This window comes from Schistocerca nitens, chromosome 2 (assembly GCF_023898315.1).
Source record: "Schistocerca nitens isolate TAMUIC-IGC-003100 chromosome 2, iqSchNite1.1, whole genome shotgun sequence".
Classification (NCBI taxonomy): domain Eukaryota; kingdom Metazoa; phylum Arthropoda; class Insecta; order Orthoptera; family Acrididae; genus Schistocerca; species Schistocerca nitens.
In genome coordinates, this window is record NC_064615.1 from 497,622,346 (window position 1) to 497,639,945 (window position 17,600).

A 17,600-nucleotide genomic window follows, 5' to 3' on the forward strand; every position below is an offset into this window, starting at 1 on the left:
ATTTTCACCTTCTCCAGTAACATCCTATAACTTCATTTTGCACTGTGTAAAATGTGGAATGTATACACTAGCTATACAGGATCTTTTTGTATATGATAAACTACTTTTAATACTGGCACATTAATGGGAAGAGGAAAAAAATTAATTAGAAACTTGATCCTATTTCTTAAAAAAGGATTTGACCATACTTACCAGATCTGCCATTTCCTTTGAAAGTCTTAAAGCAGTTTTCTTAGCAGCAATACAGAAGACAAAACTGTCCATATCTTCCTTGTTCATATCAACCCTGATGTGTACCTGATCACTGGAAGGCCGCATCAGTTGTCCTATGACAGCAACAAGATCTTGGCGCTGCAACAGAACGATTATTGGTGAATCCCTCTAAGTAATGACAGAAACAACTTCTGCAAGATATATATAACAGACAAGAGATAAACCTCCGCATAAAATACAGATCAAAAGAAAACTGATAAATGTAACAGACAACAAACTCACTGCAATTTTAAATTTCTGTAAATAACAGTTTTTAACCCTACAACTTCTTCTCTCTTTGCAGTTTGTAAAGGTTAAGATACTAAAATTTCATCTATTAGGACTATATAAAAATGAAAAGCACAAATCCGTGTAGCACTTCAAGGTGAATAATGGGGAAAGGAAAACATATGTACAGGCTTTGTCTCTTCAATTAAAGTTTTACATCAGCAAACAACTTTAACTGTTGTTACGTGACACGAACAAAAGGAGAAGCAGTGAGTGGCTAAATCTTGGAAAGCACTCATAATGACTGGATTAATGCTACATTAAATACCACAATGTCACAGTAGCAAGTGATAAAAAAAATCCAACCAATAAGCAACAATAACTACACTTTGACAGCTGCCACACAATGACAGCTGTCACATCTCCTCCTCCAAACATTCCTTCCCTCGGAATCCGCAACAAAATGTGTCTGCTTTATCACTGAGTCTGTCAACACCTACACCAGCAACCTCTTCCAGACTTTCCTCTCCTGCATCTACCCCACTAATCTTATTCACAAGTAAGTCTCCTGGGCAATATCCTCCCTCAACCTCTGAGTCACATAGTTCCCACTTTAGAAAATCTAAGAAGCACTCCCCTCTTTTCCTGGCCTCAAATCCCTCAACACATTACTTCTCCCAACCTCCGTAACATCCTAGTATGACATTTCGGACATCAAGATTCCTTCCCCAGCTGTAAAAATTGCTTCGTACACCTATCTACTCTAGCCCCACCACTGGTGAATCCTACAATACCAAAGACGGAGCATCTTACAAAACCGCACATGTTATTTAACATGTCCACCTGCATCCACTGTTGAGCATTTTATGGAGGCATGGCCAACACTTACCTGGCTGAGTGCTTAAATGGGCATAAAAGAGCTGTCCACCTTGAGAACACCCAGTATCCACTTGCTGCGCATCTTCTACAGCAGGGGCTTTCAAACTTCAAGTCACATTCTCAGAGCCATCATGACCTTAAGGTTCGGGTGTCATAAAAATAATAATTTGTATTGTTTGCTTTCTGAGTAAAGGATCAACATGTGCACTAGTAGTGATGTCTTGCAAAGCTGGTGTATAAAGTGTTATTACTATTGGAGTTATGTAGATGACAGTTGAATCACACTACTTGACTTGCTTGTTATTACTCAGTAACAGACAGCACGCAGGTTAGTTTTGTCAAATGTAGATAGCTTTTAATTGCTGCTTGTCTTCCGTCATTTGTGTTTCTCTGTCAGCATGGACAAATTTTTACATGCAAGTTCAAAATGTAATATTTCCAATGTACCATGCAGTTTTAAAGATATGAATAGACAAAAATGAAAGAAGTATGATGACAGTTACTTGAATTTCATTTTAATGTGTACTGTCATTGGAAATGGAACACAAGCACAGAACATCATTTGTTTCAAAGTCCTAGCTATTGAAAGCATGCTTCCTAAAAAATGATACTACATTTGGAGTCAATTCACAGTAGGTTGGTAAACAAACCATACGTATGGTCCCACAAGTTAAATGACAGAACAAAAGAAACACTAAACAAGCTGAGATTCCAACAAAGGCTCCTCTTTCACATTACAAAGTTGCCTATTGTGTACCAAAGAGCAAAAACCCTCACACCATAGCAGAGGTGGCACTTTATTTTACCAGCCTGCCCAGCTATAGTATGTATAACGATGGGTAAGTCAGCTGCTAAGCAATCTGGAAATATGCCCTTGTCAGACAACACTATTAGTCGTTGAATATTCAATATGGCTGATGACGTTAATGAACAGTGTGATGTGCATCTAATTTATTACGTGTGGTTTGTACATGACAACAAAATTCACAAAGATCATCATCTTTCCTGCAGAAAAAGCAACATTTGGAACAAAAGCCACAGAACTCTTTGAAATACTACACTCTTTTATGCAAGAAAACAATGTTAATTGGGAAAACTGAATGGACTAGTATACAGATAGATGTCATTGTATGGCTGGTTGTTACACCAGACTGTAAGCTCTGATCTGTAAAAACACACCTCATGCTATTTAGATACACTGTTTCACTCACCAAGAAGCAATAGCATTAAAAAGCATGAGAGTGCTGTCCTTCATGAGGTTATTTAATCAGTGATTGACAAACTTTAAAAGTCAGCCACTTATGATGTTTTGACAAAAGTGTGTTGATATGGAGGCTGAGCGCATTTTGCTGATTTATTACAGTAAATATCACTATCTTTCATGTGAGGATGTCTTGAAAGGGTTATTGAATTCAGGAATTAATTTCTCATATTGTTCAAGAGAAACACTTAGATTCATTTAACAGTGACTGTTTTGAAGCTCATGCATTTTCATAAAACTCAATTCACTGGATGTATCTGTTCAACGTAATGAGACCAACTGTCTGCAATTGATATAAAATTTGTCTTCAGGGAAACTACTGTTGTGGGAGAAAGTTGTATGATTACATTTTCCTTGCCCTTCACACAGTCTTAGAAGACAATAACATTCAGTGGAGAGAAGAACTGAAATCTGTGATTTGGTTTGTGTCATTTAACTGAATTCAGTGACTGTATGAGTACTTTCTAGAACCAGACAAGCACACCAGGATCATACACCCTTTCAGTACTGAATTCTGTCAACACTTTCCACTGAAGAATAAGAGCAATTTATTAATATTTCTTCAGACACCATGGTGAAATCAAAGTTTGTTTCCTCATCACTGTTCAAGTTTTGGAACTTAGTGAAGCAGGAGAGTTAACATGAAATATAGATCACAAATGAATGTGGAGGAGGAGATGTGAGTCACAATTTCCAATCTTGTACAAAGACGTAAAGAACTGACGATGAAGAAGCAAGCTTATACTTCCCATCAATTTCATTGCAAGAATATGATCCAGTAACATTAGAAGTGGCTTAAAATGTGTTATGTTAATAGATACAAAAGAAATAATTACTCTTATTCATTTTTTTCTAAAGTTGAATTTATTTTCCCCATACTCCAAGTCGGAGGTCATGTGCGAAAGAAGCTGCGGGTGTTCATGTTCAGGTCAAAGAAGCTGTGGATCTAAAATGATCAAAAACCACTGCTCTATAGCATGACTCAAGGGAATCCCTGCTACACCATATGGGCTATTTAAATACTCCCACTCAATGCTAGTTTCCCTGAAATCTGGAGTAGGGAACATGGCCTCCAACACATCTCCGCATCCTGACATCCCCCTACAAGTGATCACTGTCAACACACATTCTCAAAGTTTTTTTATATTATACCTTTTATTATATTTTTAACACTTTTATTTTTTCATCTCTATTCGTCTTCTTCACCACCCCACCACCATTTCCCTCTTGTCACAGTTTTATTGCTGTCCTAGTTATTGACCGCATTATTCATTTCTATCTTTACTTCTCACTCTGCCTTTATCGTCTCTTGGTCCCCAATGCAAGCTGACCTTAGTGTAAGTAGTCCTTTTGCCCAATAGGGGCTTGTCCAATGAGTCGGGCAATCAGGAGAGATGCACTGCACAAATCCACAGATGGAAGGTTGTGGTGTTGGAGGGGGGGGGGGGGGGGGGGGAATGAAGAAGCAGCAGAAAATGATATAACAGGTGTAGGATTCATTATGAATAGGAAGGCAGGGCAGAGAGTGTGTTACTGTGAACAGTTGAGTGACAGGGTTGTTCTTACCAGAATCGACAGCAAACCAACACCGAGAACGATAATTCAGGTATATATGCCGCTGTTGCAAGCTGAAGATGAAGAGAGAGAGAAAGTGTATGAGTATATTGAAAGGGTAATACAGTATGTAAAGGGGGATGAAAATCTAATAGTCGTGGGGGGCTGAAATGCAGTTGTAGGGGAAGGAGTAGAAGAAAAGGTTACAGGAGAATAGAGGCTTGGGACAAGGAATGAGAGAGGAGAAAGACTAATTGAGTTATGTAACAAGTTTCAGCACGTAATAGCGAATACTCTGTTCAAGAATCACAAGAGTAGGAGATATACTTGGAAAAGGTCTGGTGATATGGGAAGATTTCAGTTAGATTACATCATGGTCAGACAGAGATTCTGAAATCAGATACTGGATTGTAAGGTGTACCCAGGAGCAGATAGACTCAGACCACAACATAGCGGCGATGAAGAGTAAGTTGAAGTTTAAGACATTAGTCAGGAAGAATCAATACACAAAGAAGTGGGATACGGAAGTACTAAGGAATGAGGGGATACGGTTTAAGTTCCTTAAGGCTATAGGTACAGCAATAAGGAATAGCTCAGTAGGCAGTACAGTTGAAGATGAATGGACATATCTAAAAAGGGCCATCACAGACTTTGGGGAGGAAAACATAGGTACAAAGAAGGTAGCTGCAAAAGAAATCATAGGTAACAGAAGAAATACTTCATATGATCGATGAAAGGAGGAAGTACAAAAATCCTCCGGAAAACTCATGAATACAGAAAAATAAGTCTCTGCGAAATGAAATAAATAGGAAGTGTAGGGAAGCTTAGATGAAATGGCTGCAGGAAAAATCTGAAGACATTGAAAAAGAAATGATTGTCGGAAGGACAGACTCAGCATACAGGAAAGTCAAAACAACCTTCAGTGACATCAAAAGCAAGGGTGATAACATTAAGAGTGCAACGGGAATTCCACTGTTAAATGCAGAGGAGAGAGCAGATAGGTGGAAAGAATATATTGAAAGCCTCTATTAGGGGGAAGATTTGTCTGATGTGATAGAAGAAGATACAGGAGTCAATTTAGAAGAGATAGGGGATCCAGTATTAGAATCACAATTTAAAAGATCTTTGGAGGACTTAAGATCAAATGAGGCATAAGGGATATCCAACATTCCATTAGAATATCTAAAATCATAGGGGGAAGTGGCAACAAAACGACTATTCACATAGGTGTGTAGAATGCATGAGTCTGGCTACATACCATCTGACTTTCGGAGAAGCATCATCCACAGAATTCCAAATACGGCAAGAGTTGACAAGTGCGAGAATTATTGCACAATCAGCATAACAGCTCATGCATCCAAGTTGCTTACAAGAATAATATACCAAAGAATGGAAAAGAAAATTGAGGATGAGCTAGATGACGATCAGTTTGGCTTTAGGAAAGGTAAAGGCATGAGAGAGGCAATTCTGACGTTGCGGTTAATAATGGAAGCAAGACTAAAGAAAAATCAAGACACATTCATAGGATTTGTAGGCCTGGAAAAAGCATTCGACAATGTAAAATGGTGGAAGATGTTCGAAATTCTGAAAAAAAAAAAAAAATAGGGGTAACCTATAGGGAGAGAGAGGTCATATACAACATGTACAACAGCCAAGAGGGAATAATAAGAGAGGAAGACCAAGAACGAAGTGCTCGCATTAAAAAGGGTGTACGACAAGGATGTAGCCTTTCGCCCCTACCGTTTGATCTGTACATCAAGGAAAGCAATGATGGAAATAAAGAAAGGTTCAGGAATGGAATTAAAATTCAAGGTGAAAGGACATCAATGATATGATTTGCTGATGGCACTGCTATCCTGAGTGAAAGTGAAGAAGAATTAAATGATCTGCTGAATGGAATGAACAGTGTAATGAGTACAGAGTATGGATTGAGAGTAAATTAAAGAATGACAAAGGTAATAGGAAGTAGTAGAAATGATAACAGTGAGAAACTTAACATCAGGATTTATGGTCACGAAGTAGATGAAGTTAAGGAATTCTGCTACCTAGGCAGTAAAATAACCAATGACTGACGGAGCAAGGATGACGTCAAAAGCAGACTAGCAACAGCAAAAAGGACATTTCTGGCCAAGAGAAGTCTACTAATATCAAATATCGGCCTTAATTTGAGGAAGAAATTTCTGAGAATGTATGTCTGGAGTACAGCATTATATAGTAGTGAAACATGGACTGTGGGAAAACCGGAACAGAAGAGAATCGAAACATTTTAGATGTGGTGTTACAGACGGATGTTGAAAATTAGATGAACTGAGAAGGTAAGGATTTCGGAGGAAAGGAACATGTGGAAACACTGATAAGTAGAAGGGACAGGATGATAGGACATCTGGACATCTGTTAAGACATGAGGGAATGACTTCCATGGTTCTAGCGGAAGCTGTAGAGAGCAAAAACTGTAGAGGAAGACAGAGATTGGAATACATCCAGCAAATAATTGAGGACATAGGTTGCAAGTGCTTCTCTGAGATGAAGAGGTTAGCACAGGAGAGGAATTTGTGGCGGGCTGCATCAAACCAGTCAGAAGACTGATGGAGAAAAAAAACACAGAGAAGAACTACAACTGCTGACCACTAGTAAAGAAGCAGGCTATATTTGATTATAATGAACAGAACATCACGGCATTACCTACCTCCCATCTCCATAAGTACTGTGGTTCTCCATCTCTGAATTCAGTTGGTCATTTGCACTGATGGCATTTGTACCAAAGCACTCAATTCAATGATTATTATGATGTAGTGACATCCATGCGTTAGATGTTCCAGCACTTCATGTGAATGTTCCTGAGATGGTAACATCCAAATAACCATGATCTGCCACTCGTCAGACTTCGCATTTGCCGCTGGGCTACAACATCGCTGATGAGGAGACTGAGGGTCTTCCAACACCAGTACATCTCGCAGTGCTTATCACATTAACAACATCGCCTATGCTGGGTGAGAGGACCATCTGGTACTTATGTTCCTGATTATCACTGTAGGCACTTCCGGGTGCCAAGGCAAGACCCTATCTGCCCAGTGGCCTAGGATCATCCAATTACACGCCTTCCAACAGTGCGGTACACCCCAATGGGTCATCGCATATCATTGACGTCTTCCAGAGAGAGATTGAGGATGCTGTAACACAGTTGGGGGCCAGGGGCATAATCTCATGCTATGGCTTTGCCTGCCAGATGGCAGCCTGCAACTGCAGGACTTCAGCCAAATGGCTGAAGCAGCAACCTTGCCAGCTGAGCCAAAAGTGGGAATTTCACTGTGTCACTGGCACAGGGTGTCAGTTGAGGCTGACAACAAGAAAAGAACTGTAAATCTGAATGAATAAATATTAACTTGCTAATCATGTTTCACTAGTGCCAAAAGATAGTCTACACTTTACACAACACCATCCTGACGAGGAGAGGTGTCTCAGCTTGGTACCACTACAATAACCATTAAAAAGAAAGAAGTATAAGAATATAGCATGTAACTGTGGTTAGCAAATCATTGAGATAGAATGTATGAGCCAGCCTCTCTGCAAATACTAAAATCCCCAGCCTGGAGTCCACACACTTCACAAAACTTTAAAATCTTCACCACACTTATCATATATCAGCTACAACAGAGGGCTGACTCCAACAGAAATTTGTTTCTGTGTTCTCATCACAATATAAATGCACTCAGGAAAAATGTGGCTTGCAGTGATTTGCACACCACAGGCTTCACAGACTGGGGGATCCTCTCACTGGATTATAGAGCCATGTGTTTGGGGACAATGCCCAATTCAGAGGTGTATCAGGGTCACATTATCCCACCTGTGTGACCAGGATGAGGAATGTCATGGCTTGGTATCTGGCTTCAGCGACCACAGATTAATATCGCTCACTGGCAACTACTCCTCCCCTACAACTGCATGGATCTCTGATGCAATGGTGAAATGACAGTCTGCAGGGGTGTGGCGCATTTTGTTGTGTCACGTTCTCTGCAGGCCTCTTTGGTGGTTCGGTCCCCAGATTCCTGTATGTGACGGTACCCGGCAGAATGATACCTACTTCCCACCTATTGAAAGAAGTATTAGCTGGACCAGTTTTTCTGCTACGTGCTGTGCAGCAATAATTGTAAGACAATAATGGGTCAGAGCAGAGACAAAATGCTTCCCCTGAAGATTCTTCATCTGCACGAGTGCCTTCAGGATTGCATGGAGCTCTGCATTAATTACAGTGTATTCATAGCAAAGGCAAATCCTGAAAACCGGTTGAGGAAGAGTTCCCTTGTTTGAAGCTGTCAGTGTACACAACTTTAAAAATTTGCTGCCTATCTAAAAAAGCAGATTTGGAAATGTAAACTCTGGAATGTAATCCTTCTTATACTGCATCAAATAATTCTGGGTCTCTAGGGGTTACAGTGGAGGTCTGCTACGACCTTGATTAAAGAAATTACAACCAACCACACCCATCTCTAAAAGGGAATACTTTGCACAAGCCCCATATGGTCTCATCACTCGTGTTGATTACAAAAAAACCTTTCCATTGGTGAACAAGCAATGGGGCAGGATGGTACGCAGATGTGTAGAGCGTGAGCAGTGTTTTATAGGCCTATTGCACCATGAGAAGTCATTGCCTGAAGTGAAGTGAAGTGTAGGCTCACCACTTCAGCACAAAGGCTCAATGTAGGGCTAGTTCAAAACCCCCGGTGGCCAGCCAATTTCTTTAATGAAGCACCATGTCCGACATCTTTAAATAAGAAGGTCATGCAGGCCCATACACCAAGCATCCATAATCAAGCTGAGAACTCACAAAGCCCCTATAAAACTTGAACAGCCATGTTCTGCCTGCTACCCATGAATTGTGCCTAAGACACTTTAAAATACTGAATGATTTAAGGGACCATCTTTTCAGGTTCCTAAAGTGTGGCAAGTCAAGTGTAAGGCCCAGAAACCTCACCACGCCTTTAAAATTAAGAACACTGTCCCTAATCCTCAATTCAAGAAAGTTTAAAACAGAATGTGAATTGTTACAGAGAACACACACAGACTTCTTGGTAGTGAAATTAAAGCCCCTCTTCTCTGCCAATTCTTCCAACTGACAAATAGTCTGTTGCAAGGCTTGAGGAGGAACAAGACACAGGTGAGAAGGAACAAAAGACAAAGAAGTCATCAACATGTAAAGAACACTGGACAGAATGTTCAACTACTCACGACACTATTAATAGCTATGCCAAAGTCAGTCACACTTAAAACACTACCGTGAGAGACAGCATTCTCTTGCTTCAAGCGATCAGAGAGGAAGTCACTGACTTGATATCTAAAATAGTGTACCAAGAGGAAGGACTGTGTAAATATGGGAAGACATGTGTCTCAAAGCAGTATCACAGGCCTTCTCGGTGTCAAAAAATGATGGCGCAGGAAAGCCTGTTGTATAGCTGCTTCCAGAAGGGTCCGGTCATCAATGGTGGAACCCACACTGAAAGCAACTAAGGAGATTCTACAATCCAGACAAGATGGCAGCTAACCATCCACTTCCAGGTCTTTCACAAAAAGCTAGTGAGGGCAAGACTAAGAAAACTATTAGCGTATATACCATCCTTCCCAGGTTTTAAAAGTGGAATTAAAATTACCTCTCTCCACAAGTTGGGAAAGTATCCTGATATTCAAATGAGGTTAAAAAGGGAATGGAGGATTCCTTTGCTCTGCCTTGTGAGGTGCTGTAAGCAACCATAATGGACCTTATCATGACCATGTGATGTGTATCTAGCTCCCACATGGGAGTCCCAATTGCCCCTCTCAACAGCCACCCAGTGGTTTCGGAATGCTGATTTCTGGCTGGCAGTGGCGGTAGCTGTGGCAAAATAGGCTGCCATACTTTGGGCAATTTCTCGCAGGTTGGTCTGGTGGTTTCCATTCCCCATTACAACAGCCACTGTGCAATTCCCTCCTCCCCATAAGTCATCCTGATGGTCTCCCATACAACTGTACTTTTGGTGGAATGGTTTATGGCAGGGCCGCACAAACACGGAAAACCGCACGCGTACAAAGCGAGGTGCAGCGAGTGCCTGCACAGTGCATCGGTTCAACTCGGCATACTTCGCCTCAACTCGGCTTGCTAGGTGAGGCCGACGCTGTGTGCTGCCGAATGCGCTGCCAGATGGCTTGGTCAACATTGGAAAACGTAAGCGCAAGACAATTACCGGAATAACAGAAAAAAAGGGAAAATTGCCGAAAGTCAATTTAAACCGGAATGGGAACTCTCCTACTTTTTTGTGCGTTGTGACGATAAAGTCAAATGTCTAATCTGCGGTACACTAATTACGTGTGTCAGAAAATCGTCTATTGAAAGATACTACAGCAAATTGCATTCAGAAAAGTATAGTGATATAACAGGGGATGCCAGAGAGGAAGAATTACGGAAGTTGCAAACTCTTGCAGAAGAGAATTCTGTGTCTACAAACGAGGTTTGTTGAAAGTACTTTAGCATGTATATTTTGGTTAAAGGTCATTCGAAACGAAATACCATTTGTTGAGATTCCTTAGTTTTTGTTTTCGCATAAATTATTTCTAACATATCTTTTTTTCTCTACTTTAGGGTGAAGAAGATGAGGGGTGTTGCGAAAGGACTCTCAGAGCTAGTTACAAAGTTGCTCTACGTTTAGCAAGACCTGGGAGGCCATTTATGGACGGGCCATTAATAAAAAACATGATGTTGGATGTAGTAGAGACTATGAATCACACATTAGCTCCCGCGTACAGCAGAATATCACTTTCCAGAATGACAATACATCGGAGAATCAACAACATTGCATGAACAACTGGCAGCCAAAATTGAAAACTTCCTAGCGTACTCCATCGCACTTGATGAGTCCACGGATATTAACGACACGGCTCAGTTAGCAATATTTTTGCGTGGCGTGGACGACGACCTACATGTAACGGAAGAGCTCCTGGATATGATTTCGTTTAAGGACACTGTTACAGGGGCAGATATTTTAGCAGCTGTTGAAATGGCAGCTGAAGGAATAGGACTCCCTTGGGAAAAGCTGTTTTCCGTAACCATAGACGGGGCACCAGCAATGTGCGGTAAAGCAAAAGGGTTTATTGGCCTACTGCGGAAAAAATTTAACATGCCGAATTTACCTTCCGTTCATTGTTTTGCACACCAAGAGGCTCTTTGTGCGAAAGTTATCGGTCTTCAAGATGTGATGAAGGTAGTGGTGCGTGATGAAGGTAGTGGTGCTTATCGTGAACTACATTCGTTCTCATGGACTCACTCATCGTGAATTCAAAGAATTTTTGATTTCCTTTGAAGAGGAGTATCCAGATATTCCCTACCACGCTGAGGTGCGCTGGCTGAGCAAAGGGAAAGTTATTTCCCGAATTTTTCGACTACATCACACTGTGGCTCAGTTTTTGGAGAGCAAAGGACGTCCGGAGCCACTTTTTCATTACCCTGAATGGGTAGCTGGTTTGGATTTTTAGCACACATTATGGCTCTCCTAAATGATTTAAGTCTGAAACTCCAAAAAGAAAACAATCTCATCAAAGATATGATCAGCAAAATAAACGCTTTCCAGTATAAACTGAAGCTCCTCAAAAACAACATTTCAGAGAAAAATGCGCAACACTTTCCTGAACTAGGTAAGCGAGATATAAATTGTACCTTTATTAAAACAGCCTGATTTTTATAACCGCTCTAATCAATACGGTACTATGTTTTTGTTTGACAGCATCTGTGCAGGAAGGAGCGCACTTTGAAAAATACGTCGAGGTGCTACAATCCCTCGAAAATGAGTTTAACGACCGATTCCAGGTAATGTGCCGGTATATGACATACAGCTAAATAAAGGAGATTGCGTTACATATGCAAGTGTAACATTACATTAAAACTAATAGTACACATTACATGTTTATTAAAATCTATCGCATTTTAGTACTTTGAAACAAAGGCTTACATTACATTCATTTATTAACATTGGCTTTGTTATTGTTTCAGGAAATTACATACCTGCAGCCAATTGTTGATGTTTCTGTGAAACCTTCTTTGATGGATATTGAAAGTGCGCCTTCAGATTTACATTTCAAACTAATTGATTTGCAAAGCGATGTTCACCGAAAGGATGTGTTTTACAATACAAAAGGTTTGCTCCAATTCTACCAGAATTTGCCGAAGGAAGAATTTCCCAAGTTACACAGAGAAGCATCGAAGATTATTTCTATGTTTTGGTTCCACTTGTGTATGCGAAAGGTTTTTTTCTGTTTTGTCTTGTACAAAAACTAGATTGCGTGCGAGTATTTCTAATTGTAATTTAAAAAAATCTCTCAGAATTGCTGTCAGCCAATCTCTTGTTCCAGATCTTAGTAGCATAATTGCAAATAAAATAAAGAGCACACAGGAAGTTACATTTGTGTTGAAACCAAATTTAAGATTGTTACCATTACAGTTATTATATAAATCTCTTTTGTACCGGTACACCAAACTAAGCTCTCCACCTAGTGCACATTAGTATTTGGCAATGACGAAGACAACAGGGTAAAAGCTTTGAAACAGGTCGAGACAGGCAGCGCGCAAGCTAAGGAAGTGAGAGGCAGCGCTGTTGCGTAAGCCGAGGAGTGGGGGGTCTGCACCGTCGTCAACATAGCGCAGCCGTCTTCTGTGCGATGCACTGGTGCATGCACCTTGTGCGGCCCTGGTTTATGGTGTTCAGGAACTGTTGCCACAATCTCTTTTTCATGTGTCTGGTAATTTGACAACTTTTTCCCCTCACTACCTAAGAGGCAGATTGATTCCCTGCAGTTGGCCGGCACTTGAATATACACAGAGCTGTCATCCTTGTCCTGATTGATTGCAGAATGACATTTCTTTGTCCATCATGGGACTGGCTGCCTTTTCAGCTGGCATGAACACTGTGGAATGCATGCTTCAGTGGTGTGACGGATCATTTTGATAATATGATCCACCCATTTCTCGATGATGTCACAGTATTCAAACACAGCAAGTTGGCTGTAAAGTGCCCTGTCTGACCTAATGAGCACCCATTGTTGCGACTATCTTTCTCGCACCACTCTGTCTGGCAGATGAATTCAGATTAGGAAGTGATCACCTGAGTACAAGTCATTGACCACTTCCCACTGAGTGGTGTGTGCAAGCACTATAAAGCATACCAAGAGATTGAGAGAGAGAGTGCGTGCTCTGCCCCATATTCAACAAACATGCATATGAGGACACTAGAAGCTCTCAATTGCTCTACATCTGGGGCACATGGCTGCAGAGCCCCAAAGCACAGTGTGTGCTTTAAAAACACCACGGAGGAGTAAGGGTTGGGGAAGCTGCATGAAGGCACCATGGCCAGTACTGAGCTAACAATGTTCACAGCATGTAGTCAACACACAAGTGTTCCATGGCTGTGTTGGTCAGATCAAAAGAAAATTGTTCCTGGCCTGCCATCACTAAATACTGCTACGCAGTGATAGTGTCCATTTTGGCTCAGCCTGTAATGTTGTCTGTTGTCTTTGTGTGTGTTCCTTTATGAAAAGGAATGGATAAGAAGCAAAATTTACAAACTTGTCACACTCTCTGAGACAGAGGAGTGCATCTGGAATGTTTGAAGTCATATTTAAAAATATATTAGAAAGAAGCATGACTCCCTACAAAAAAAGTACTGGTATTTTTAGCACCAGCAGCAGTGAAATATATATAAAAAAATTAAGTTTCTCCTTTCTCAATACGACAATGGCAGCAGCAGCAGCAGCAGCAGCAGCAACAACAACAGCAACAGCAACAACAATAACCCGTCACATTCATTGGAGAAGTTGTCTCTATTGAAAATGATATTTTGGAATAATTTTAATAAGAAAATAAGAATAAATATATAATAAATTAAGTACATGTTTCAGCAATACTAATATAGCTTAATTGTGTTTACATAATTCTTCAGTCCTGCAACCAAAGCTTCACAAACTGCATGAACTATTTGAGATATGGCTGGCTTTGAAATGTGGAATGAATGTACAAGGCTTCGATATGAATGTCCTGTTGCCAAAAAATGAAGGGTAACAGCAAGTCTTTGTTTCACAGAAATTTCTTTTCTGAAGTTTTTATCTTTCTTTGATAGAAATGGCCCCGAACTATTCACTAGAATTTCAAAATCAGGTGGTGACATCCTAGTGAAGTTACAAAAACCAGAACCAACTTAAAATATTCAGCTCACACAGTGTGTCATTCCTGCCACATATTTTATAACACGTCTTTGTTCACCAACAGTGAATTCGTCATTATCTTCCTCTGCTTATTTCGTCGAGTGTTGTTAATGCAGCACAACATATAATTAATTCTTCCTCTTCACTAGTCATAGCGTAGCACTTGATGTGAATACACAATGCAAAATGTTTCCTGCCAGTTCAGCAAAGCAGACAATGCGGATACATAAACATTCCGCATATTTCTATAGACTAGGGTTCAAAGGCAGTGCCCACTGCATTGACACCAAGGTTGAGTTACATCAATTCAGTGGCACACTATGACTTAGCTGACGTGCAACACATTAGTTCCCTAAGAGTTACAAACCGCAAACACAAGCTTGGTGGTTGGTGACTAAGTTAACTCTTTCAATTGGAGGATACAGCCCCTTTTTATGGCTTAGGTTTTCCGTACCCAAGTGGTTAGTGACAGTTGGTAATGCTGGTGGGATATATAAACAAGAAACAATTGAGGCAATCAGTGAGTGCACATTACATATGTCAGAACCAAGAGAAGCAAATATCAGTCTCTTGTGTAACTGATATAAATGGACACATCAAACTAGGTTCTGTTTGTATGTCCTTATCATCCCTGCAATGAAGCTGGCACAGTCCTTACTGGTGTTCTGATCTTCATTCTCTGACACTACCTCCTTCATCTTTGTCTATTCTCATCCTCACTACAGGTGGACCCTTCTCATCGTGGGATCTGAGAGACCTGCTCTTCCTTTTAACCTTCCCTAAGCTATCACCCTCCTCAAAAAGGAGAAATGGTTGCAAAATATATGACTCTGAAATTTAACAATGTTTTGAAAAGAAAAGCTGCCACTCACCATATAGCAGAGATGCTGAGTCACAGACAGATAACAACAAAAAGACTGTCACAAATAAAGCTTTCAGCCATTAAGGCCTTCGTCAACAATAGAAGACTTCTGTTGTTGACGAAGGCCTTAATGGCCAAAAGCTTTACTTGTGACAGTCTTTTTGTTGTGCCTATCTGCGACTCACCATCTCCACTATATGGTGAGTGGCAACTTTCCTTTTCATAATACTGTTGCATTCCATCCTGGATTTTCCACTGTTTAATTCTATAATTTTTATTTTATATGAGTCTATCAGGAGGACTAAACATTTTGTCCCGTGAAGGTAAGCCAGCAATTCTGTCTCATAATTTTGAGTACTGCTATAGCTTTGGCAGTAGTCAGCCATCATTCATTTTAACAGCTTCGCTTGACAGCCATATTTTTGCATATTGTGAGGGAAAAAAGAAAACATTAACACAGTACTTTACGGCACATGTGGACAGCAGTGATCACCAGCACGAATGCATGTGTAATGCATGTAAATACTGGAAATTTTGACATGCAATGATTTCAACTTGCAAATATGTTTTGTTTTTTTTTTTTTTTTACCCCACTATGCAATTAAAAGACTAATACAGTTGTTTCATTGACCTCTAGTCTTCAGTGCATCAAAAATGAAATAGTGACGCCAGCTGGTGACACTCAAATGAAATGTAATTTATGTGTTCAACAAGTCTGGTCAAGTCCAGCTCTTAGAGGCATAGAGTCTAAAACATTAATAAATTTCATAATTGAAATGCCTGAAAACAACAACTTTTTTTTATATTTTATTACATTTTATGACATGATATACCTTCAGTAACTTCAGTTCCACAAGCATTCCTTCACAACATGTTCGGCCACTGCACCATAATAGATACATGCTCTCGGAGTCTTTCATTAGCCCAGGATTTTCATTTTCAATTTTCCCATCATCACCTATGAAAGAGTTAAATATGGAAAAACTATAAAAAATGTTGACAAAACAAAAGTCATAATCTTGGACACTGCAATTCTAACATGGTTTAGAACTTCAGGTATAGCACATGTTTCACTGACAGATCAAACAGCCACTTAAAAACTGTGCATTTGTCACTACTAACTATGAATTGTTTATGAAAAGATAATTACTCAGCTGTCCCCAGGAAAAGTAAGTAAGCACAAGGGCACACAAAAAGCTGCAAGATGGGTTGTCAAGATTATCACGCATAAAATTATTCAGTTATCCATAATTATCAATGAGACCTGAATTTACCATTTTGAGGAATCAGTTATAATCTACACCTCATTAATTTTAACCGTATTATTCACATACCATTTCTTAATTTCATCAACAAAACTGCACCCTTCCTCTGTCTGCATTACCTTGATGAAGCATTTTTACACAATTTTTTATGATAATGAAACCATAATATTCAAGAGAGGATAAACTATAACTCTAGGATTAAAGATCACCAAACACATCAAAGATCAAGTTGTAACCATGAACAGATACAACTAAAGGGTTCTAACTTCATAAATCTATATTATATTGTCAAGCACTGAAAATCTGAACAATTAGCATACATATTACCACAGCTGCAGTATGAGTACTGTAATAAATAATAAATGTGACCTGGAACATGTCTGTAGCAGCAACAAGCCAATCAGACATAGCCGCAGGACACTTTTATGGTTTGGATATTAGGTGGCAAAGTGCCTTGTTCTGAAGTGAGAACAAAATGGTCAGGAAATATGCATGCAATGTAGATGGAAAAAATATATCATATAGCATTCAATCAGGAAGCAGTAGTAAAAATAAAACTATCCTCAATCAAAGACTTGTTTGTAGACCACACTGTTTTATTAGGCACGGTCCTTACCTTCCTCCGACCTCTCAACTTACTTACCAAGCCTCTTGTAATATGACCCACAGTTAAAAGTGGACTCTGAACCACACTGCAACTTGGTATTTGCGACATTAATAAATCACTGTCAGAGGTGAAAGAAGCAATAAATGATAGAAAAACTCCTTTGACTGACTGGGGATACAACCTCAAATCTTTGGATCTACCTCTGGTTTGTATAAAAGTTCTCATTTGTTCCTTTCTTATTTGAGAGCCAAAATGTGTAAAGTTGTGCAACTAGTAAAATAAAAAAGTGGTCAACAAACAAAATTATATTATTTAGTGTAATTATGATTGTAAACTCATATATCGACTATATATCATTTACTGACAAAATTTACCACCTAGCTACAATCAACTCAAAACTGACAAGGGAATGAATAAATGGTAGGATTCAAGGGGAGACAAGCTAAGTAGAAAATAAATGGACAATTTCAAAAG

At 39.8% G+C, this 17,600-nt stretch overlaps 2 protein-coding genes across 3 annotated transcripts in view; one reads left to right on the plus strand and one right to left on the minus strand.

Moving 5' to 3' along the window:
* Nucleotides 1-17,600, minus strand: part of LOC126236463 (PAT complex subunit CCDC47) — a 73,737-nt gene that overhangs the window by 20,958 nt on the left and 35,179 nt on the right. Inside the window, 2 exon segments of the mRNA XM_049945782.1 lie at nucleotides 193-351; nucleotides 16,088-16,212. Coding sequence (XP_049801739.1) covers nucleotides 193-351; nucleotides 16,088-16,212 — 284 coding nt within the window.
* Nucleotides 7,131-12,580, plus strand: LOC126236464 (uncharacterized). Of its 2 annotated transcripts, XR_007544920.1 has the most exons (4): nucleotides 7,131-10,653; nucleotides 10,785-11,833; nucleotides 11,923-12,005; nucleotides 12,189-12,580. XR_007544920.1 is itself a non-coding variant. In XM_049945783.1 (3 exons), the coding sequence occupies exons 1-3, from the start codon at nucleotides 11,650-11,652 to the stop codon at nucleotides 12,471-12,473; spliced, it is 552 nt and encodes a 183-aa protein (XP_049801740.1). In that variant the 5' UTR covers nucleotides 7,131-11,649; the 3' UTR covers nucleotides 12,474-12,580. The 2 variants fall into 2 exon arrangements, 1 of the variants encoding a protein (XP_049801740.1); XM_049945783.1 differs by having other exon boundaries at nucleotides 7,131-11,833.